This window comes from Osmerus mordax, chromosome 10 (genome assembly GCF_038355195.1).
Source record: "Osmerus mordax isolate fOsmMor3 chromosome 10, fOsmMor3.pri, whole genome shotgun sequence".
Taxonomy (NCBI): Eukaryota; Metazoa; Chordata; class Actinopteri; order Osmeriformes; family Osmeridae; genus Osmerus; species Osmerus mordax.
Window position 1 is genome coordinate 10,261,821 of NC_090059.1, and position 24,824 is coordinate 10,286,644.

At 45.8% G+C, this 24,824-nt stretch overlaps 1 protein-coding gene across 1 annotated transcript; it reads right to left on the reverse strand.

The window, feature by feature from the left end:
- Positions 1–9,044: 9,044 nt before the first annotated feature.
- si:dkey-121b10.7 (heparan sulfate glucosamine 3-O-sulfotransferase 6) lies at positions 9,045–20,011 on the reverse strand. Its single transcript, XM_067244546.1, has 3 exons — positions 19,429–20,011; positions 19,159–19,375; positions 9,045–10,377 (listed from the first exon to the last, which is right to left on the reverse strand). Exons 1-3 carry the CDS (start codon positions 19,733–19,735, stop codon positions 9,759–9,761), a joined length of 1,143 nt encoding a protein of 380 aa, XP_067100647.1. The 5' UTR covers positions 19,736–20,011; the 3' UTR covers positions 9,045–9,758.
- Between the last annotated feature and the right edge of the window lie 4,813 nt (positions 20,012–24,824).

Below are 24,824 nucleotides of genomic sequence, written 5' to 3' on the forward strand. Positions count from 1 at the left end.
CCCAAAGGACAGCCATGTCACACATCTCCCTAAGGCATCTAAGGCAGATTTCTCCACAGAGATCAGAACACTTGACCAGGACATAGTGATGCATGTTTATGTTCAGGTCATGTTAGAGATCTCCCTCCATGCTGTTGTACTGAGTGACAAAGCGTGTCAGGTGGTTGGGCGGTCCACAAACATGTCCCCACCTTTTGGTGCATTGTTAGTCACAGCTATTGCGAATTCACACTTGTTTTTTTGTTGTTGTTGTTATTCTTTACATGTATATGGTGTAGGGTGATACCTGTGTTATGACAGGAGAATAGAAACAAGTAGAAAGTAGGTTAATTCTTTTCTAATTTGAATGGAGACCAGCAACAAATTTGGTTGTGATTTTCAATTCAAGAACTATGCAAAGGAGCTACATTCTCAGGTGCTAGGTTACAGGTGGAACAAAGAGTTTGAACCCTTACACACTCACGCACACACTCACACATACAGACACTCACACACACACACACAAATAGCCTATGCATGCACAACCACACTCACACACACCAATAACAATAGGACTACTGTTTGGAATGAGACCAGAATTACTGTGCTGCATTGTAATTGAATACGAGCATTGCAAGTTGCTACTGGTATCAAATTGAAGCAATCAGAATCATTCTATTAAATAAGATAAATACATTCTAACATACATTACTGTTTGGACATTTAAGCATGAAAACAGCAACCGCAGTATATATGGAAAGCAAGTGGAAGACATCAAACTAGTTTGTGCATTGTGTAATCATGTTGCCACCAGTGTGTGTCATGCATGGATAAATGTGTGTGCGTGTTTCTGTGTCGTGTGTGTCCAGCCGAGCGCCCGGATAGAACAATGCCCTCAGTCTGTTTTCCATCACGTCCAGGAAAGCTGGTTGAACTCCAGAAAGAGGCCTTGAAGCATCCTAATAACCTGCTGATGAAAAGGAGCGCCACAGTAAGAGAGGGCAGAGATGTTACGCTGCTGCATGACGTCTGACATCCACTCATCAATGTTGCTTTGGCCTTCCTACATAATGATAACCTGCAGATCGTCAGGGGCATGTTTAGGAGGGGATTCCTGTGAGAGTTACACAGGAGCGTATTGTCTTTAATGTCCATCATAAAATACTGTTAGTGGTGTGTGTGTGTGTGTGTGTATGTGAGAGAGAGACAGAGAGTCTGTATGTGTGTGTGTATGTGTGTGTTTGTGTGTTTTACCATATGCTTATTTTCAAGTAGTGACAGTGAGAGACAGAAATTTGCATGACGCTTTCTTCAACTTTTTCTGCTTGTACAAAACTCCAGTTTGAAATACAGCAACTGTCGGTGTAATGTTAGCCAGAGACATCTCTCTCCATATGTCGTACATAGAGTGAAGAAAGCAGAGCCGTAATTCTGTAACATGAAAGACCACTCTGCAGCTCGTCTCCATCCGACAAGCCTTCAGAACACAACCTTAAGGTTTTCCTCGACCGAGTCGGCTTCGGAAAAAGTATCCTACTCTGAGTTTGACCCAAACGTCTTCATTTTCTCAACAAAACGAGCCTTTTGAAGTTCGGCCCCAAATAAGTATGAACACACATTTGTTCAATTATGTTTTCAGAAAATATATGAAACAGAAGCTTTCATTTCTCCATTGCACATGTTCCCCTGAACAATGAGTCCATTTTATTCCAGAACCCCCCTCGTCCCTAAAGAGGGTGAGACGTTGGACACAGTTCCACGGCATGATTACAATAATGCCATTCAATAACCCCGTCACACAGCTTATGTGCTGATTTCATACGGTACTTATTCATGTGATGTGTGGGTTAGCAATGGCTTTTGTCGACTGTGTGAGAGTGCGACACTGGGCCCTTCAGGTGGGTGTGAATGTAAACAGAAGTAGTGGACCCTTAAAATGTCATGACATGACCGTCATGGCCGCCTCTCCTCCGGACCTCCCATCACGCCAAAAGCTGTGGTGGACTATATCTGGACCAGGTTGTCCTCTTTCATATGGGACATTTCAGCAGAAATATAAATTTTATACTGAAGTGGTCTATGTGTTGAACTGTAATTATAACCAAAAACAACGTTGGCATGGTGTTTAGTGGAGTTGTGTCTGTGATAAGCGGTGTTACAGCAGACAAGGTACTAAAATAAGGCAAGTAAGGCAAGTTTACCTTCCTTTGTGATCGACTGAAACAGACAAATTGGCTTATTTTAAGGTTGTGAGTTGTCTGGCACAGACACATCTATACTTTCAAGACCTCCAGGTCGTGTTATTTCCCTTTTGTGATGTCATTTGGCCAAATTTGAAACCAAACACAGCTATTGGATGACAAGGGTTCACTTTATAAATGTCTCTCTGGGTCGATCCAGACTTGGACAGCTCTGAACTGTAAGTCCAGAGCAGTCAGCAGTCTCTCTGCCACACATATGGTCCCCATCACATTCTGTTTCAGTCAAACCCTTCAAGAAGCATTAATAACAGTGCTGGTTTGGCTTTTAATAAAAAAGGAATGGAACCAATTATGGACTTATCCCAGTCATGTAAGGCATGAATATGGCTGGCGGCAGTTGGCAACTGCCAGTGATGGAGAGATGACAGAGGGAGGAATGTCGCTCTGAGGAGAAGACACAGGCCTCCAGGAGTTACCAGTCATCCCCAGGGCTCTGTCTTGGTAAACTGAGAACACACACAGAGAGAGAGAGTTGGGTATCTTAGACCTATAGCCTTCTACACAGCCAAGCCAAGCACTGTACTGTACTGCCAGACAGCATGGAGTGGTAGATTATTAGCAACAGCAGCTCAAGTACATGTAACCACAGGTTTCCGCTGGTTCAACAGGCTGAATGTCGTCCTTGGTTCCAGGTTATTTTAGGGTTAACATTACACCCTAACTACAGGGGGTGCCTCAATGATGACATATTTGACAACAATTCATTAGTGTTCTCTTGTTTGTGGGATTCCAGACCCCTGGAAACTCTCAAAAACCCACATTCCACCCCTAACCATGGGCAAGATTTGGTTTTGCGTCCATGTGGAAACTCTGCCTTCTATTTTCAACAGCCTGTATAACACAGAGCCACAGAGGACTGTTCATTTAGACATAGCAGATGCACAGAGAGAGTGGACGTCGGGGTCTGCGTGGGTGGGCAGAGGGAGTCCTCACCCTTAGAGTGACCCCCTTGTCTTTCAATCAGCACCAGGGCAGCAGGTTGGGGGTGACAGGATCGTGACAGGGTCGTCAGCCCCACAGTACAGCAGGGTGGGGGTGACAGGGTCGTCAGCCCCACAGTACAGCAGGGTGGGGGTGACAGGGTCGTCAGCCCCTCGGTACAGCAGGGTGGGGTGACAGGGTCGTCAGCCCCACAGTACAGCAGGGTGGGGGTGACAGGGTCGTCAGCCCCACAGTACAGCAGGGTGGGGTGACAGGGTCGTCAGCCCCACAGTACAGCAGGGTGGGGGTGACAGGGTCGTCAGCCCCACGGTACAGCAGGGTGGGGGTGACAGGGTCGTCAGCCCCACGGTACAGCAGGGTGGGGGTGACAGGGTCGTCAGCCCCACGGTACAGCAGGGTGGGGGTGACAGGGTCGTCAGCCCCACGGTACAGCAGGGTGGGGGTGACAGGGTCGTCAGCCCCACGGTACAGCAGGGTGGGGGTGACAGGGTCGTCAGCCCCACAGTGGTGGTGGTGGTGGTGATGGGGGGAAACAGGGTGTTTCTGAAGACCAGCTACCCACTTCCTTCCAGACCGAATTACACTTGGTCCCATATATGGTCTTAATAAGACACCTCTACCAACATACTAACAGTTCATGTGAGTGGAGATATGAATGGTCAAGTAATCTATATGCTATCACTTGTATGTGTGTGAGGGTTTTATATTGGGTCTCTTTTTCCATTTTAGCCCAGGGGTCCATTTGAGCCCAGGGCTGACTTGAGTCTTTTGTGCATCTAGTTTCTCATCAAGGCTTCATCAGACTGGACAGACTGTGTTCTTATTAACTACCGGCTCTTTGTCTCATTGATTTCCATTGGGCTGCCATAACCAGTTCAGCAGCTGATCTGCCCTGCTCTCTGTGACTGGACACACAGCTGCTCTAAATGCATTGGCATGTCATCTCCAGTGAAGATGCATTTACATTGTAAAAAAGACACATTAACTTAGAAACAAGCTGTGGTGCATTACCACACACACACGCCCACACACACTCCTACACTGGATCTACTCTTCTCAAGGCCAGTCCATCAATACCATATTACCTGATCTTTTATCTGTTTATTGATCAGTGGGCCTGTTCATGTGTGGATTACGACATGTTCTATTACCAGTGAGCGTGTGTGGCAGGGAAGCAGAGGCACCCGGACACCATAATACCCATCCTAGCTACCCTCCCCCTTCAATATGTGTGAATTGTTTCTGAATGCGTACGTGTGTGTGTGTGTGTCTAAGGGGGAGGCCTGGACGGTTAGAGTGCAATATTGACCGAAGTGAACGACATTCAGTACACGGTCGCCATAGATACCACCAGATATTGTTTGGAGTCAGCATTTAAAGAATGTGGATGTACAAAAATCTTTTGGTGCCAGCTGAGTGGCAGTTATGGTCCTTAGGATTAATAGCATACATATATAATGTGTTTTTCTTTCGTCAGTTTGCGGTTGGTTTCTAGTCTGTCCAGACCGTAATGTCAAGCTGATGTATCGCCTGTAAAACTGAGCATCTGCCCCACAGTGACTTCATCCCCAAAATATGATCACGGTTGGAAGAAAACACAGTTTGAGGAATAGACAGGAGATGATGAATCGTGTTGTTGTTTAGCTAACGCTGGTTGTCTTGTCCTTTTCTTGAAATCACAAACTTCTGAGAACGAGAGACAGTGGGAGAGAGAGGAGGAACGAGTGAGAGGAAGAGAGCAGAGTAGAGCATCTAATCCATCATGTCTTCTTTTCTCAGGCCTGCATCCTTCTCTTCAGAGATGATGACCTGGACACACATGTACGCACACACACACACAGTCCCTGCACTCTGGCAGGCAGCAAATCCTAGGGCCTGAGAGATACTGTTGTGTGACACGGTTCTTATTGAATACTGACATTAATCTCGGCCCTCCTGCTGCCTCTCGGTAAAGCACGCTGACAGAGAGGAGAGAGGCTGAGGGAGGTCGGTTGTCGGCCCTGCGGGCTGGATGTAATGCCACGGCTGGCTCTTCCCACATGTGGGAATAGAGCAAATGAGGCTCTCCCACCAGGCCACAGGAAGTTGGACATTGTCTCAGAGCGTTAGGCACTAATCGGTGGAGATCATCTTGGAGTAGAGCTGACCCTTAGGCTAACCTCAGCTTCACTCTCCAACAAACCAGGAACTATGAACACTAGGATTGGCCAATGGAAACACAGGAACTGTGGTCAAATTGTTCATGACTGCAATAAAATAAGCATTTCTCTATAATCCATTCAATTCAAGAACTATTGCCGTCCTTGGGTAGTTTGTTATAGTGGAATATACTGTAGAAGGGCAGAGCAAGGCATTTCTTCAGTGTAATTTATAGGACTGCAGTCCACAGAGAGAGATCCCACCCCCCCCACCACCTGTCCCGCCCCCCCCACCCACTGAGACACCCTGGACATCTGCTCTGTGTGGACTGGGTTCTAATCTACCTTTTGGTGTTGGAGGTGGGGGTCTGTGAGAGCTTGAGTGTGTGTGTGTTCTCTCTCTGGGGACAGAAGGGGGCTGGAGAGTATAGAGTACAGGTGGTGAGCGGACCTTGCTGAAACAGCAGTATAATATCAGACGTGATATATGCACAAAGATACACTCACACACACACACACACACGCACACACACACACACACACACACACACACACACACACACACACACACACACACACGTACACAGGGTAATGAGAACCATGGGGAAGTGAAGTCACTCAACCATTGGGTAGAATATAGGACTCCGGAACAGGTATTGTCCTTTAAGTCTCACTTGGTTGCTCAAACATACATACACACACACACACACACACACACACAAACACACACACCCACACAAATACATACACACACACACCCTCTGTCCCTCCCTTTCTAGTTCTGTCAGCCCATAATCCCTATGTCCTTAAATGTGGCTGGTGTTCCACGGTGAGAGCAGAGGTCCTTAACATGCAGAGGCACTCAAAAAGCTCCCCTAAGGTCAGAGGTCATCCATAGATATCCACTCAGGGGTCAGGCTCATGAACTGTTAATAAGGTTTCATTAGGCCAAGCTGTCTTTTGGCATCTTACTATTTTTCTCTTCTTCTCCTCTATCCTCTTTCTCTGAACCTTCCTTCATCTTCCTCTCTTCCCCCTCTCCCCCTTCCTCTCTCTCTCTCTTCACCCACTCTGTCTTTTCTTCTCTCCTATCGCAGTGTTGTTTGACGAATCATCCCTCTATAATCATTACTAAACCACATCCTCCTCTTGACTCTGTTGATCCTTGTGGTGGTTATTCCCATGTAACTCCTCTCCCTGTGTTTGAAGTGGGCTGGCTCAAGGAAAAGGATCAAGGATGGGAGGAGAGGGGAGAGTGGAGAGATGGAGGGAGGAGAGGATGGAGGGAAGAGATGGAGGGTAGACCAGGCTGAGTAAACGGCCTAATCAATGCGAGGGGTCTGGAGGACGACACAACAACAATGTAAACACAGCAAGGACAGAAGGAGCCTGTCAGTCTGATTTATAATTACAGCACATGTTGACTTAGGGCTTTTGATCAGCTAATTATAAAGGCACATGGGTGCTAAATGTTAGCCTGTCAGTCGTCTAGTTGGAGGAGGAGAGAAAAACGTTCCTCCCTTCTTCTTTCCTTGCTTCCTTCCTTCAGCCAGACCAAATGTTCTGTACTGTAATTAAAGACTGGCTCCTAGCTGAAAAGAGCAAAGCCTCATATTAAAACTAGCGGGGGATCGAGATGTGTTTGGCATGTGCTCTGAAGGCATGCTCTTCCACAGAGCCTTTGCCAGAAGCGTTGCCATTTTTTTCTGTGTACTTGTATGTAACTCGAAATGACTGTTGGCTTATGAAAGACACAAGACTGTTGTGGGTTAACCGATGTCCTTTATCCCAATTTTGTATAAGATTGTACTGTCAACTCTCTTCATTCAAAGACCTCTTAGTTTTGTTTCTCAGCTTTACTGTTGCACAATACCTCGCATGCTGTCCAGGGAAAGGTAGAACAAGGTCACATGGTCCACGTATAGAAAACTATACTGTAAAAAAAATTGAGATATCAATTTATAGAATGTATTTACGATAGAGACAGGAAGTGTCCCCATTTCCATTATAGTGCAAGAAGAACATAAGTGTGTCCCTCTGACAGGAAACTTTCTCTGGTTCTGACCTTTCCTGACTAGGAGGTCAAAGGGCAACAGTTGGTACCTGGTCACATGACTACCATTACATTACATACATACTGATACGTTATTTACACTAGGTTTCAGTGCAATAAAAATCCTCTTAAACATTTGAACTAATCATTAGAATACCACTAAGTAACCATTAAAGGTCAACATTAATGATCAACAGTCATCAGGGTGCCTGAAGATAATACCCTCCAACGTAATGGTCAAACCTCGTCCCATTTGTCTATTCATAATTACAGTCCTCTGACATTATTCATCAGGCTAAATTAGTCCATTAGTACCCATAACGGATCAGTCACTCTCCCTGTTCCTGCTCCCCTTCCTTCTCTCTGAGAATAGCCAAGGGAGAGTCAGGGTCAGGGGTTGCCTGGTGACCCAAAGGTGGCATTTTCTCTCTCTATCTCTCTATCTCTCTTTCAGTCTATGTCTTTCTTTCCCTCTCTCTCTCTGACCTCCAGGGGTCATCCGGGTCACAGAGACCCCCACTGAGAGGCCTCTACCCTGGCCCGGGCCAGAGGGCAGCTGGCCAAGTCGCTTCAGGAGGACAAGTGTGAAGAGTGCAGAGGAGACCATAGCAGCTTAATTGAAAGTAGAGAGGACTCAGCCCATGTTTACATGGCAGGATCCAGTCAGACAAGAGTAGCAGGGTCACAAAGAAGACCAAGAAGGCATCACTGATCTTTAATGTAATCTGAAATAACCACTATCATTTCTTCCTTGTTTTGATTAGTCAGGCCTACATAAACAAGTTTTTCATTTGCCTTGTGAAATGAAAGTCTGAAGTATTAGTGTTGTTTATTTATAGTCATGAATAAAACATGAATAATACTACCCAGAGGAAATAACCTAGCACAGAGAGATTGTAGCTTATTGTATTTTGTTGCTAACCTCTGCTAAATGACTACATGTAAATGTAACCCCGCACTAACACCAATTTTACACACCCTTCTCATGCACTTCTCCATAGAGTACTGCCATCGATTCAACATGTATGAGCTATAAATCACCTGTTAAATCTTTTTTTTTTTTTTTTTTTTTTTTTACAAATGTGTGATTGCGACCTCGGTGCGACCTGGAGCTAAATCACCATGCCACGGGACATGGCGCACGGAAGCAAATATCCCTCCGCCTATAAACTAACCAGGCAGGTATTGATTAGCCCGCTCCCTGAAGAGCAGTTCCCAGAGGTGGAAACTGCAATATTAATGGATCCTATAGAGGTGGGAAGGGTGACTGACAGTCTTTCCAGCCAATCCACTGTTAGCTGGCCAGTCCAGGCGGTCAGCAGTTTATACCACAGAGGCCTGCAGGTCAGCAGCAGGAGTCAAGGGTCAACGATACCCCATCCCAGGGTTCTCTAGTGACCTATGTGGATTGATTGCTTACACATCAGAAAGCTTCCTCTCAGCGGTAACTTCACATTTAGCTCTAGAGACTGTGGCTCAATGATCCTCCCCCACACACACACACACACACACACACACACACACACACACACACACACACACACACACACACACACACACACACACACACACACACACACTGGCTGAGCTGTGTTTAACCATTCATTTCATCCATATGAGTGTTTCTAGTGATACACAGACAACAGGATTTTTTTTATAAAAATGGTTTTAGTCAGTATTTCACCTTCCAAATACAAAAGTAGACGATAAAACAGTAAACATTTTTGGTGTCTTATAAATAAACTTTCTAAATTTGTAATCAGTAAGGACAGCTTATACGGGAAGTGTGGAAACAAATGTCACAGGTATTAATGACACATATCAGTAATATTAACAATTCCTATTAGCAGGACGCTGGTAACATAAATACTTGCACATTTAGAGCACAACCATGGTTACAGTTTGGGTATAGTTGCATGTATATGGGTTCACCATACATCCCTGCACAGCATCAGTGCTGGTGCTTCTACACATCACTAACCGTCTAAAAAGAATGACATGAATGAACTGAATGAAGGGAATATATTTCAGAAAAACAGATCAGAGAGACAACAAGGTGAAAATGGATCCTGCTGATTTCATTGTGCGTAAATATTCTCAGGGTTTCTCTTTATATCTATCACTGCCATCTTGTACAAACAAACAAAAACATCTTGTATGCAGGGTAACAGCTGGTGATTCGACCTCTGGAAAGCCCATGCCAGGACCTTCGCTTGCATCATTTTAAAGTATGACTCAGTCCAAGGAGGGAGAACAGAGAACACGAACATCTCTCTCTCAGCCCAGTCAGTCAGCAAGCACACCAAGGCCTTTGACAGCTTAGGTAAAGGACCATCCTAACCCTAACCCCTGTCTCAGTGTGCCATCAGGGTGACCGTCTCTCTCTCAGTCCCAGCCGTAGTCCTGCCCCGTCATCTGGTAGAACTTGAGGTTGAAGGGCCTGTAAAACTCCCTGAGCTTGAGGAGAACCTCGGGGGAGATCTGAGGGTGCGGCCTGCCTTTGGACTTCCCCAGACAGCGGGGCCTGCTGCTGCCCTCGGGTTTCTTCAGGCAGGGGAAGCCCTTGGTCTGGTTGAAGTAGAAGTGCTTGTCCGTCACCACCCGCTTCAGACCCAGGAAGTCCTGGACGCGGCCCATCTCCCCGGCGGGGTCGCTGACCAGCCGCTCGCCGCTCACAAACAGGAAGCTGGAGAGGGGGAAGTAGTGCAGCCAGGCCTCCAGGTGTTTGGCGTAGATGCCGATGCGCACGGCGCTCCAGGAGGTGTCGATGACCCCCCCGGAGGAGTTCCTGAAGACCAGGCTCTGGAAGGAGGGCAGGCCGGGACATTTGGACAGCGTCTGGGTGTAGTCGGACACGGCGCGGGTCACGGGGTCACGGACCACCACGATCAGCTTGGTGTGGCGGCTCATGGAGAAGAGGCGGCGAGGGGTTTCCCTGGTGACGAAGTAGCTGGGCGTCTTCTCCATGGTGATCTGGCCCTCCAGCGTGCGAGGCATCAGGCTCCTGGAGAGGAGTAAGAGGAGGGAGGAAGGGGAGGAGAGAGGGGAAAAAAGAAAACAAGTCATAATTCGAGGCACGCATACCAAGCGATGCTAACAATTCACCGTTTGCTAAGTTGCGGAAAGAGCAAACATAAGACCGCTCAACCAGTGCTGTGAATTTGCATGGAGACAACAGAAGCCATATGTTCCATATTAGGAAAGTCATGTTCCGATGTATGAACATTCCTTCAGCATCGGAGAGCTGAGAGATCCGACCCACAGATACCCAGAGCCTCCCAGCAGCTGCTCACATTGCTGATTAGAGGCCACAGTACTGTAATCACACCAATACACACACACACACACATCTACATATACACAACTACTGTACAACATCAGACTCTGATCAGAAGATGAGGAATGAAAGGCACACACACACACACACAACCACGCACACTGAGCTGAAGGTCTTTTAGACACAGCTCCAGAAAACCCACAGAAAAGCAGACTGTAATGACCACAGAATAGTAATTTCCTCTCTACTTCATGCACAGCATATGGCTTGAACAGAAGTTTGGGAAGTTAGGAGGAAAGTACAGCAGCTGTATAGAATTCTTATTCTTAACCAGAATCCTAGCAGTTATGTTCTAGAACACTTGAGCTCTGTAGAACCTCAACAGCCCAATCCGTTCTCTCTATCATCTGTCCATTGCCTAATTCTTTTTCAATAGAAAATGTTTTCCCCTTTTTTTTATTTTGATCCTATTGAATTAAAACATCCTGGTTGGATTTGTATTTTAGAAATCAAAAGTGGAATGTTCGGACTCTTTCAAGATGCCCCGGTTACATTTCCCATAGTCCTCTCTGGTGGCTGTGTTATTGAGGTCTGTTTGGCTGTGTGGTTGGTCTGTATCCTGCAGGGAGCTGTGTGGCGCCCAACCCTTTGTTTCTCTCTCCTCTCCCCGGTCCTAACCTGGTCCTCCAGTAGCAACACGACAGATGTAGCAACAGCAGAGAATACCATGTGTCACTGTTACAGGGCAGTAGAAAAACAAACGAAAAAAAAATAGTGGGATTAATGTTTTGGTTGAGAGTTACTATGTAACTATCAATATGTAATAATATTATGCCAAAATGAATCTCCTGAAGTTGTTTACACGCAAACACACACACACACAGATGGACTCTGTTTAATTCTGGCCAATCAGTCTAATGGGAGCCATGCTGTGGAGGCAGGAGTTACACTGACATCATGTTTACATTGTGAAACACTCTGGAACACTGGCCTGTAATCAAGGAACTCTCTGGCTAGAACACCAACCCAGCAGGCAGGCCACACACTGCTGGTGGTGGTGGTAGTGGTGGTGACGGGTGGTCTTAGAGGGAGAGAGAGGGAGAGAGAGGGAGCGAGAGACAGAGAGAGAGGGGCAAGGCATTAGAGCCCCTCATTATCTGGTCAAGAGCACCAGAACCTTATCACTCCCTCTTTCTCACACACAAGATGAAAGACCCGGTTCCAGCTAAAGATTGTTTTTTGTTCTAGATCAGATTAGCATTAGCCGCTACCGTTGTCAGTGTTCTTTCCACAGGAGGGGCTAGCCAAAGTTAGCGCCGCCAGCCACGGCCTCAAAACCCGCTGTTTGTTTTGATCACACCTTTAGCGTAGCGCCTGGCCTCTAGAGTGGCTGGAGCTGGAACACAGGTCAGGGAGTCCACAGATGTGTTGATCTCTCCAGCAGACATGTTGCTATCAGCACAGCTAGCTGGCTGACAGAGTGGGTGGCCTGGGCGCTGCTAAGAGCCGCAGTTGAACAGCTGCTGGTGTGTTTTAGAAGTACCAAGCTGTGTACTGAGTGTACCGGCGGTGGCCATGATCCAGGTGAAAGGATCGCAAAGTTACTGTTGGAGAGATAAAAACAAATATTTGCTCAGAATTTTCCATCTTTGCTCTAATTGAAGGAGCTCACGTGGAAAAAGAAAAGCGTCAGTTTATGGCATGTGTGTGTGTGTGCTGTATAAAAGAGGGACCTGTAGGCACTGTAAACACGGAGGTAGTTATCAGTGATCCACTGTGGTGTTAATTGCCTGAGCACACACACACTGAGATCCAAACAAAGCTTTTAACATTGTTTGTTCTCCCAGTGTTCTCTCTGTCCCTCTCTCTCTCTGTCTCTCTCTGTATCTCTCTCTCTGTCTCTCTCTCTCTGAATATCTCTCACACACAAACACACCCAGAAACGCACACATAGCAAAGAATTATGTTTTGTTCTGTTTGTCCACCCTTTGTCCACCCATCTCCCTACTGTTTTATATACAGTGTGACCACTTGTATAAACACGGCAGATTGGCTTTTATTTTTATTTTTATATATTCAGTGGAACACACACACTCAAATTGCTCAAACCGTCTCACCAACTTCTACACTGCAGGACGCTGCCACATCTGGCAGCAATAACACAGGATGTGTTTGTGCGCGTGTGTGTCTGTGAGTGTGCATGTGCAAGTGTCGGTGTGTGTGTCTGTGTGTGTCCATGTGTCTGTGTGTATGTGTCTGTGTGTGTCTTCAGGCTTAGGAAGTGTTCCCCTGGTTCCGATATGTTCTGTGTGTTCTGTGTGTGTGGCTCCGGTGCTTTGGCCCAGGTCTGTGTTCTGTGTTGACTGGGCGCCGGACCAGACCCCTCAGTGAGAGGATATGGACTCCTCCACCCTGAAGGTCAGAGACAGATGGCTATGATTCCCTGGGTGAGACCACCATGACCACAGGGGTCTTGTAATGCAAGATGTCTTTCACACAGGGTTTCACTCCTTTTCGCTCCTTCCTTTCTCTCTTTCTCCCTCTCCGTCTATTTCTATCACTACCTCACAGTTTCTTCTCTTTCGCTCACTTTTTGTCTCTTTTTTCTCATTTTCATATTCTAACTCGACATATGGAAAAAAAAAAAATTCTGTCAATTGCACATGACCATATCCACCTGTAGATGGGACGAGAGCAGAGTGGAAGAGGAGCCGAGGGCTGCTGGGTTTGTGTGTGTGTCTGCGTGTGCAGGATGCGAGCTGCCAGCTGTGTGTAGGTGTACATGTGGGTACGGTATGGGTGTAATCATAAACCCACCCTGTCTGAAGGACACACCCCGCTGTCTCACGCCTCCATCGGCGGGCTGTGGGTTGTGTTCAGAGGAGAGGTTTACACCAGGGAGGTGGGTCAGTAGGAAAGGCCCCAGGAATCTGTCTACTAGAGGGAAAAAGTGAAGCTAACAGCTAATCCTGAATAGAGCTGTCTCTGAGTGGCTGAGCAGTGGTCTCACAGTTTCCTCTGAGAGACAGTGCCTAACCAGGAGGTATAATGACAGTGTGTGTGTGTGTGTGTGTGTGTGTGTGGTGGGGGTGGAGTTGAGGGGTGGTGTTTGAGAACAACCCTGGGCCTGTCTACAGCAGGATGAATCTTGACATTCCATCACTGAAGCATATGTGTAGAAAGAGACAGAAAGGAGAAGATATGGACAGTATGTGTGAAAGAAAGATAGGAAAAAAAAGTTAGAGTTATGCAAGATGTGGTAAAGAAAGACGCGTGTGTGTGTTGCTGTAATGGCTCACTCCTTCTCCTCCTCCTCCTCCTAATTCCCCTCCTCATCCTCCTAATTCCCCTCCTCCTCCTAATTCCCCCCCTCCTCCTCCTAATTCCCATCCTCCTCCTCCTAATTCCCCTTCTCCTCCTCCTCCTCATAATTCCCCTCCTCCTCCTCATAATTCCCCTCCTCCTCCTCCTAATTCCCCTCCTCCTCCTCCTCCTCATAATTCCCCTCCTCCTCCTAATTCCCCGCCTTCTCCTTCTCCTCCTCTTATCAAATGGGAAAATCAGCTTGTCAGTTTCTGTCAGGCTTACACTGGAACATTTGTGTCTTAATAGGCTGGTTACTGGGGGTGCGGTCCCACCCACCGATGAACTGATACACTGACACAGGAAGCAGGGACGGATGGAGGGAGAGATGGAGGGATGGACAGATTACTGAGGGTCACTTCCTTCCTCTCTCAGATGGATTTCAGTGATGTCATCGCTGACCCTCAGTTTGCCTCCTCCTAATCAAGCTCTTTGAACTCTCATCAAGAGTTAGATCAAGCCACATTCAAACTCTGAAAAAGCAATGAAAACTTCCCGTTTGATTTCATCTCTGGGCTTTCGTCTTGTACAATAATCTTCTTTTCTAAATTAATATTTTACAGAAAAGGTTTTTGAGAGCTGGGCTAAAGTTTATTTCTATGTAAAAGTGGTCCCATTCCCTTTGAACTGCAGTTAACAATTACTGTACGGGTTACTGGTTATTCCCTCTCACCATGTCTGTCTGTCACTTCCACAACACATTTCCATTCATTAAACAACTCTACGAAATGAACAGAACACCACTTCAGAGAATTCTAATAGACTCAGAATGGGTCCCAAACGTTAGCCATCTGGCAACATCCCAGTTCTAGACCAATGAGAAGGCTTGTTATTGGACTGAGGTGTGAAACCACTTCCTGATCGCTGTGGTGGTTTTGCTGTCTCCATTGACTTATTTAATGTATACTGTTAATGATGGTAAAGACTGCTACATGGAAAGAGAAAGAGAAAGAGGGAGAGAGAGAGAGAAATAAAAAGAGAGAGAGAGAGAGAGATAGAGAGAGAGAGAGAGAGAGAGAGAGAGAGAGAGAGAGAGAGAGAGAGAGAGAGAGAGAGAGAGAGAGAGAGAGAGAGAGAGAGAGAGAGAGAGAGAGCTGCACGCCTTTTTTTTATTAGCAGCAAAGCTTTGCCAGACCACTCATTATGGCTAAATTAATCTAATTTCCTTGCAAATGACATAATCACTGAATGACCCGTATGCTATGGAGGCAAGACCTAAACAACTCTTTCAAGTTGGTTAAGTTTACTGCAAGCATTTCTGTCAAGAAACGTTCCAAACAAAGAAAGGTGTGTTCCTCGCTGACTCTCTAAGTAAGCAACTGATGTTCTCACGCTCCCTCTCTCCCTCACCCTTCCTACCTAACCCCTCCACAACCTCTCCCAGTCAGACCCCCTCACTCTTTCACCCTCTCCCAGTGAGACCCCTCACTGTTTCACCCTCTCCCAGTGAGACCCCTCACTCTTTCACCCTCTCCCAGTGAGACCCCTCACTCTTTCACCCTCTCCCAGTCAGACCCCTCACTCTTTCACCCTCTCCCAGTCAGACCCTTCACTCTTTCACCCTCTCCCAGTGAGACCCCTCACTCTTTCACCCTCTCCCAGTGAGACCCCTCACTCTTTCACCCTCTCCCAGTGAGACCCTTCACTCTTTCACCCTCTCCCAGTGAGACCCCATACTCTTTCACCCTCTCCCACTGAGACCCCTCACTCTTTCACCCTCTCCCAGTGAGACCCCTCACTCTTTCACCCTCTCCCAGTGAGACCCCTCACTCTTTCACCCTCTTCCAGTGAGACCCCTCACTCTTTCACCCTCTCCCAGTGAGACCCCTCACTCTTTCACCCTCTCCCAGTCAGACCCCTCACTCTTTCACCCTCTCCCAGTCAGGCCGTCAGACATTAAACGGGAGCATCAGGCAGAGATCCACAGCTGAGACAGCACACACACACACACACGGTCACACACACACAATCCCACCCACCCACTTACCCCCTTCCCCCCTTCCACCCACTTACCCACCCGCCTTCCACCCCCCACCCCATCTAGCACACCCACATACACACACACGCAGTGCTGTCAATGATTACAAGGCTGTCCAGACAGAGTCATGAGGAAGACAGTTTAGTGGCTGTAGGGCACCACTAACCAGACAGACGTTGGCAAATTATAATCCAATCATTTCACACTCATCACTCGTGTTCAGGCACCCCGAAAACCTGTTCTGAGGGAATGAAGGGCCCAGAGAAAGAGAATGTTCAGAGGTAGAGACTGGGCCTGACGTTCCATCTTTCCTTGCACATAATGGAACTGAGAAGGGTGTACGAGGAAAAAAGAGAGAATGAAGAAAGAAAAAAATAGAGAAGGCGAAGAAACAAAGGAGGAGAATGAAAAGAGGAAAAGGGAGGTGCTAACATGGTTCATATGTCATTGAATATGTACTGCAGCTCGTCTGAACGAAACACTCTTCTGTCATCTGTTTGTATCTAATGACTTCACGTCTTCTTATTTCACTAGCTATCATCTGATTGGACATGGCTTGTCATGCAGCAATGAAAGGTCATCCTATGATGTGATAGCTGAATCACACCACACTCACTCAGCCAGTCAGAAAATCATTACTAACCTCTGATCAATTTATCAGGATGTGTTTGTTTGATAAAGACTACCTTTATCTGGTTTGAAGTGACTGAAGTGGGTAGAAAGTACTTTACTTTGCATCAAATGTCTGTTTGATATAATTTACTTAATTTTATGCAAATTCTAATGATCCGTTTATATATATATTTTGAAGGTGTATCCCTGTACCTTGAAAGTATTAAGTTAAAGCAGTTATTTTTCAGAAAATACTGTTACTAAGCAACATGAGTGAAATTGACTTTCACTGTCCATTAAAGCATTGCTGACCTCACACTGGCCGTCATACAAAGCCTTTTCTGTTCAGGCACATTTTACACACTGGTTTATTACAACAACCATCTCCATACTGTTCAAATTCCACCACAATAAGCTTCACCAAAACACTTCCAGTTGGGCCAAATAAGTCTTTCAAATTCTCAAATTCAAAAAATGACATAATCTAAATAATACGTCATGTTATGTACCCAGAATTCCACAGTGCAATCCCTTGTGATGGGATGAAAAGCCAAACAGGTAATAGGAGCTGGGTATTCCAGCCTGTGTTGAGACACATTGCTGAACACAATGCGGAATTATGCAACAGAATTCACTCCTGAAGGCCCATGGTCTATTTAATGCAGACTAAAACACCTACCAAGGTGATAAATCCATTATTGAGGCAGAGAAAGGTGCTATAACTGCCAATGGTAACTGCACCTTGTCAACAAGATTGAATATTCAGGAGTTAATACATCTGTGCTGTGCAGTTCTGATAAAGGCAGGGAGAAGAAGATCAATACAGAGCTCCCATTTTAGCTGATCGATAGGGGAAATTACATTTATATCTGTCCGATGTTTATGGGGTCGTGAAAAAGGAGTGGTTTAACAGCACACAGCTGAGGAGACAGGCTGAGGACAGTGGAGGTGTGAGAGGGAGAGAGAGAGGGGATATCTGGGGTGGTCTCATCTGTTAAAATGAACAGACATGCATATTGTAGACTGTAGACACACTGTAGACTAGACGTACACACACGCATACTAAACAACATGGATACGCACAGACTTCTTGTACAACAGACATACGAACAGATATTATCACAAAGTTGCATATTGAAATAGAATTTAAAATGATTACTAGAACAGAGTACACATTTAGAAACATTCTCCTTCTCTTTCTCTCACTCACACCAGATCCTATAAAATATATTCCTTCCCACAAAGCCACAGAACCATTTCCAGTCCTTCTCAGAGCCAAGGCCTTTCCACATTTAAGCTTTTCTGCATGAACAATTTGCCAAATGCTTCCTTTAAACATGTACATGTGTTTTATTTGGTTACCAGTTGAAGACAGTGGACAGCACTCGCTTCAAACTGAAAACGCTTTGAAATCAAATGCCCTGGAGACAGAGAAGAGGAAAGGAAAGAAGAGGAGAAGAAAATGGAGAATGGAGTGTGGAGAGTGGGAAAATATATCAGCATCAGTTGCCTAATATCACTCCCTTGCAGTCAATCTCCTTTGGCCAGTAGGGCCTACTCTGTTTTGTTTAGCTGTGAGGGGTCCTAATCTTTCTCACCCTCTCCCTCTCTTTGTCCCTATGTCCAACATAATGCCTGACCTGTCATAACACCAGACCAATCCACACAGTGCTGACACCACCTGTCATCAAGACACACCGGACAGAACCATTATGAGAGAAGGCGTGGACAGTGAGAGGGACTGAAGTGGGGAGAAAGAGAGAGATAGAAAATGAGTAAAAGGATGAAGAGAGAGAAATAGTATGAGAGAAACTTAGACACAGAGGATGGATAGAAACTATAGAGACAGAGATGGAGACCACATAGTCGGTCAAATACCTATAGTATACATACATTGACACAGAGAGAAGCTACAAGCAAGTTTAGCTAACGTGACAGCACTCCACCAGAGCTACATGTGTTAATATTCATTGACTGGTGCTAGTGCTGCCCTCCCTCTCCTTTCTGTCACACATATCCATGTAAGGACAACCAGCTCAACTGATGTCACATACATACAAACACACACAAATATAGATATTTATACATACACACACACTTGGAGCAGTCCCCCGGGAGGCACACACACACCTCGAGATACAGCTCGCCAGGTCAATAAACAGGCCGGTATTGGCAGCAGATGAATACTTGCTACACGGAGAGGCTCTCAGATCTTTATTCAAAGGGCGCTGACAAGTTCTAATGAAGGTAGTTCACACTGACACGGGGTAGAGAACGGAGGGATGGAGTAGGAGAGGAGTATAATTAGGAGAATATGGGTGGATGGGAGGGGATATTATTAACTGAATAAGACTTATGTAGGCTATAGGCTACACACCTTGCGCAATAAGCTATTGTACACTTTGGTTTTGAGATCTCTCAAGTCATGCACATATTGGCCTCTGTTACTTGTCCAAAGTTTACAACAAAGACGTGAAGACGTTCAGTCACCAGGTGTACATAGAAAGGTTCTCAGTCAACCGGCCGGGATACACAAATAATAATAAGATACGCACCTGTACCATTCCGGTCCTTTATCATAGAAGCGGTCGAAGAAGTGGGGCTCCGCTCCGACTGCTCTCACATCAGGGTGAATGCGCAGAAACTCCAGCAGCGCCCGCGTGCCTCCTTTCTTTACGCCGATGATGATGGCTTGTGGGAACTTTTTACTGCCAAAATTATTGGAGATGGATATGTTGTTGTCGCCCTGTACCGGTAGCAGTTCGTTGTCAGCTGTTGGGAAGAGAGAGTCAACACTGTCGAAATCAAATTCTCTAACAACCGACCCTGGAGAAGCGTTGGGAAGAGAGAGTCAACACTGTCGAAATCAAATTCTCTAACAACCGACCCTGGAGAAGCGTTCTGTGCGTCAGGTTGTCGCTGCGGTGAAGACTTCAGTTCATTATTTAAAAGCAGTTTATTCAGGAAATTTGATTGTTGTTCGTATACAGGTCGAGGTAAGGAGTCGCAGTATCCGGTGAGGGAGTAGAATAGGTAGGAAAAGATGATGATCATGGTAAAGGAGACGGAGAGCTTCGACTGCGCCTTCAGGTGTCCAAAGTTGAACCCAGTTCTCCATTTGCTACATCCCATGAGTCGCTGTACTGGACCACAAAGCAAAGCGCAGGAAACATGCCTTATCTAATGATTATAGCCCAGTGACTCTAAAAGTGGATTCTCATTTTAAACGTCATGTCACGCAATATGTCACAGTATCTTTTTTCAAGGTCATCAGAGTTTTTCTTCTTCAATGATTGCATGCTCCTTAACGCTTTGGTGACTGGTCAACCTGTACATCTCTTCATTAACTTTTCTCAAAGTGAGTCGCTCCAAGAAACAGTTTTTTTTTTTTTCTTCTCTCGTGCGTCTTCTTGCCTGTGACTCCTGTCCCTCCTGCGCGCTCGCACGCAGCACACCATCAACGGCAGACACGCCCTTTCCTTCTTGGTGTTAATCAATCCACGCCCTGTTTAACAAACTCCCACCCTCTCCATCTTGCGACACTAAAATAACCACAAAAGAACAGGAGAAATACCAATTAGACCACTTTCAATGGGATTGGATATGTACTGTCTCACTTTAGCCTATCACATTTGTTTTTATAGAAGTACATCAGTATACTTCGAATAGAATTGGAAGTTAGATAGATGAATGTGTGAGATTTGACCGCAGACTTTTAGTCTATTCAAAGTGTTAAAGTATTTTCTGTGTTTAGATGGCTCAGAGGGCTTCCTCTAAGACCATTGACAATCAGAGTGTCTGTGTGGGGTTAGTCCCTGTCTCTGTCCAGAGCTTCCACGATCTAGTCCTATGGAGCCACCTGTCTGTCTGACGGCCTCGCTGGCACTGCTGGGCCACACACCCCATGGAGCCCGGCCTCACACCAGCATTTAACCTCTCCTGCCTCCCCTAACGGAGCCAGACAGGTGCTGCCGCCGGCCAGAGAGCAGAGCCTTGGCTCCAGCCTGCTGCCTTGTTAGAAACCTGCCTCCTGTTGCTCTCATGGTAAACATGCAGCCAGACCACCATCAGCTCCTCTTTCTGCACTCACTGACGTGCAGGGCTAAGTATAGCAGTTTGTTTGCATGTGTGTGTGTCTGAGAGAGAGAGTGTGTGCGTTTGATTACCTAAATACTGGAATGCAGGGCTAATTGAAGCCACTTAGTTGATGATGATGACACAGATAGCATGTTTGCATAGCGTGCTGTATCAGTAATAATATCAGTCTGTCAGCTGCCTTTATTTAAACCTCTTTCTCCTCAGCTTGTAAATGTGAGTTAAACTGACCCACACGCACACACATACAAACACATTCAGGATATGTTTAAGGCTGACTGGTAACAGATAAGACACAAGTTTGGTGGCCTCTGCTAGCTTATCACTGGGAGAGGATGAACAAGAGAAAAGAAAAATACAGAGAAAGAGAGAGAGACAGAGAGAGAGGTTAAGAGTCAGTGTGCTTGTGTGTGTGTGTGTGTGTGTGTGTGTGTGTGTGTGTGTGTGTGTGTGTGTGTATGAGCAGACAGCAGAGTCAGCTGCAGTACTTTCAGTAAACACAACCTCAGTTTCACAGAAACGTGCTTACATTACACTCCGCAACACTAACAGTTGTACATTAGCGACACAAAGAATGTCATCTTCAGCACAATCTCTTATCTGCAGCAGACTGAGGTTCTGTTGTGTCTGTCTATGTCAGCAAAGTCCAACACCACCACTTTAAGTGATCTTCAGTCTGAACAAAAGACTGCTGGCTCACACTAGTACCCCAGAGGAACCCCATTAAGACATAATAAAGTACCACAAAAATAAAGCAACATATATTTTAAAATCAAAAGCCAAATTGTAACTTGAATGATAAAGCCTCAATATGTCTTACCAATTTAGCATCCACAGTGTTTTTTGACAGCAGGATTTCCAGCTTAAGAACTTGCTTTTGAGAATCACAATGGGAGAAAGAAAATTAATTGGGACAGTTATTGATCACCTTGATCAGTTAGCTGGAGTTGGAGTAGGACTCTATGATCCATCTAGATCAGGTGACAATGTCTATCGAGTCCTATACTCTCACCTCACCTGGCAGACTGTCAATCCAGCCAGAGCCTATTCCAATTAATCAGTTAACTCTCTGTCTTAGTGAATACTGGATATTGATCTTCTTTAGGGTTGAGGAAAAACACTGGATTTCTGTCACTGTATGGTCAAAGTGGTCAATACTGTTGACGCAGAGTAGTTATTTGGTGACAGATTTTCATACTTGGTGTTTTGAATGAATTATAAACAGCTTCAAAGCTAGGATGAATGTCGGCAAGAAAAAAATAATTTACACCTGCGAGCTGAACCTCTCGTTTTGAATTCCAACACACCTGTGGAACCTACAAAGTCTCTGGGAAGTAGACAGCTGTACAAAGCTTGGCAGCAGACTATTATGGTCTGTAATCCTGGGTAAGTCCCCATGACGACCTGCTCGGCCGCTTCAAAGAAAGGATCCGTTTCAACTGTCTCTGTTCTCTCAGGACCCTCGGGCTCCAACTAAATAGGCTTGTTGGACTGTGTATGAAGAAAACACGAAACAAGAAGTGAATGATCAAAACTTAGTGAAATAAACAACATATTTTGCATCCTCGCAAGAGTGTACAGTGACTTCTTTGTTTTCCTTCTGATCCTGCTAACCAGAACCATCAGGCCAATTGTGTGTTCCCCTCTTCATCCTATCCCCAACTCCCTATCCATCCATGTCACCTAGCTGCTGAAGACATGATTGTGAAATAAAAAGTAAATACCCCCACATACTAGAATATACTCCCTCTGACTCTCCTGCAGAGAGTACTCCTAGTCTTGATACTAGACAGAGTTTTCTTAGAAGTGATTATCCCAGTGAGGCAGAACCACAATTCTGTTCTTACAGTTACACTGAGAGACAGGGTAGACATGCAACCTGTACATCTCAGACCTGAGGAAAGTGATAAATGTATTTGACATACAGCACATTTGCTGACTAGACTAAACTCTCTCACAGGGTTGTCTCAGTCTCACCAGGTCTTTTAGTCTCAGGTGAGACTAGACTAGTTTAGCCTCGTAGAGGATAAGAGTGTGTGAGACAGCACTGTGGTCCCACTGGAGAATAGGGCCCATTGTCCCCATAGAAAACAAGCCTGCAGAAGGACAATACAGGGTACGAGCCTCTGAGAAAGAGCTCTCTAAATGGCCTAAATCACCTGCATGGAATGTGTGTCCTGGCCTCACTAAGGGCTACAATAAGCCCTTCACACACACACACACACACACACACACACACACACACACACACACACACACACACAGACACACATGCAGACATAGACACATGAACACACACTCACACGCAGACACATGAACACACACATAAACAGACATAGACATATAAAAACACACAAACATACACACACACTCACTAAAACACACACACAAGCACACACAGAGAGCCTGGGGAGCCTTGTCTGTCATTATGGATCATGGAGAGGCACCAAAAGACAAAGAAGGTAGAGGCCCATCACGTTCAGCCTGAACCTGACGTCTGATTGAGGGTGGTGGTGGACCTGACTTGGTTGAACAGAGAAGTTCTCTTTTCCCGATTTTATGCCAAGACAACCGCCGTGTTTGCTTAAAACAGCGTGGCACAGCAAATACAAACACGTATTCTGCAACTGTCTACAACGTTGTTCCTGTAATCAGCAAAAGGGGGAAGCACAGACGTAGTACAGATCACAACAACCATCATCATACCAGTCTGTCAGCTCCTGTGTGTGTGTCTGTGTGTGGGAGAGGGAGAGAGAGAGAGAGAGAGAGAGAGAGAGAGAGAGAGAGAGAGAGAGAGAGAGAGAGAGAGAGAGAGAGAGAGAGAGAGAGAGAGAGAGAGAGCGAGAGAGAGAAACACTGTGTCTGATCCAGGCTCTCAGCCCTAACTGTAGGGCAGAGTGGTGCGGTTAGCTGGTTAAGTATAGGGCAACATAGTAGTCTGTATTATCACATGGGTGTAGCAGGGCAAAAAATGCTTTCAAACAGGCAGCAGGGTGTTGGATGCCAGGACATGTCTGCACATGAGCAGACCCAACCACATGTAGGAGTCTGGGGAATCATTCAAACGTTTACTGGTCTGACAAGAGCATATATAAAAACTTTATTATTATAACTCTATTCTCTCATCTATTATTACTCTATCAATGAATAGAATAGGGATTGAATAATGAATGGATGAATGGATGGATGGATGGATGGATAAAAGGAAGGAGGGATGGGCCGAATGATGGATTGATGGATGATGAATGGATGGATAAAAAAATGCCATAGACAGCAGCTGCTCATCTGTCACCCATATTAAGCATTTTACTGGAGTGCACTGTGGTTAAAATGGCTCATTGTGTCTCTAGTAAAGGGTGGCTAGGTCAGACCCTCTCAGCTCTCAAAGCACAGCACTAATATAAAGCTTACAAGGTTGGAGTAATGGGCCCAGAGTGCTTTTCTTACTTGTCCCTTAAGAGAAACAGTCTGACATTGGCTGGAGGTGGTGCATGTACGGAGAGTGGGGATCAGCTAAACCATGTAGAGGAGAAAAAGTCAGACCAACTCAAAACAAACAATGTGACCATGATTGCCGGTTTACATCTTATGAAACCTACATTCCGTGTGATTGGACCGGGTAAAATGGCTTCGAAACTCAAACCCGGAGGTCAGTAAAATGCTGTACTTGTCAGCGGTGACAGTGCTGTCAGCAGGATGTCAGGCATATCTATGTTGGCAGTACTAACCCCTCTCTGTTTATCAGATGGAGATAACCGCCCCAGGTGTGCTGTGGTTCTGACACCCAGACCCAACAGGAGGAGGAAAGTGCTGATGTAGGTTGATAATCTACCATATGCTGCAGCTACGTTGTGGGTGTGCCTTTCCATCAGCATTGTAGCTGTGTCTGGACATTAGAGTTACAGGTGTGTCTGTTCATCAGTGTAGCTGTGCGTGTACACCATTATAACTGTGTCTTTACCTACATGTGTCATGTTACCTAGGAAACAGTGACAGAGATTGGCTGGCTCATGCTCTCTAGGTGTAGAAAGCTCAGTAACAATCTATGGGTATTTTGTAACTTTAGGAAGAATGTTGTTCTCAACCAAAGCAAATAATTTACTTACTTAACAAACGCTTTCTTCCT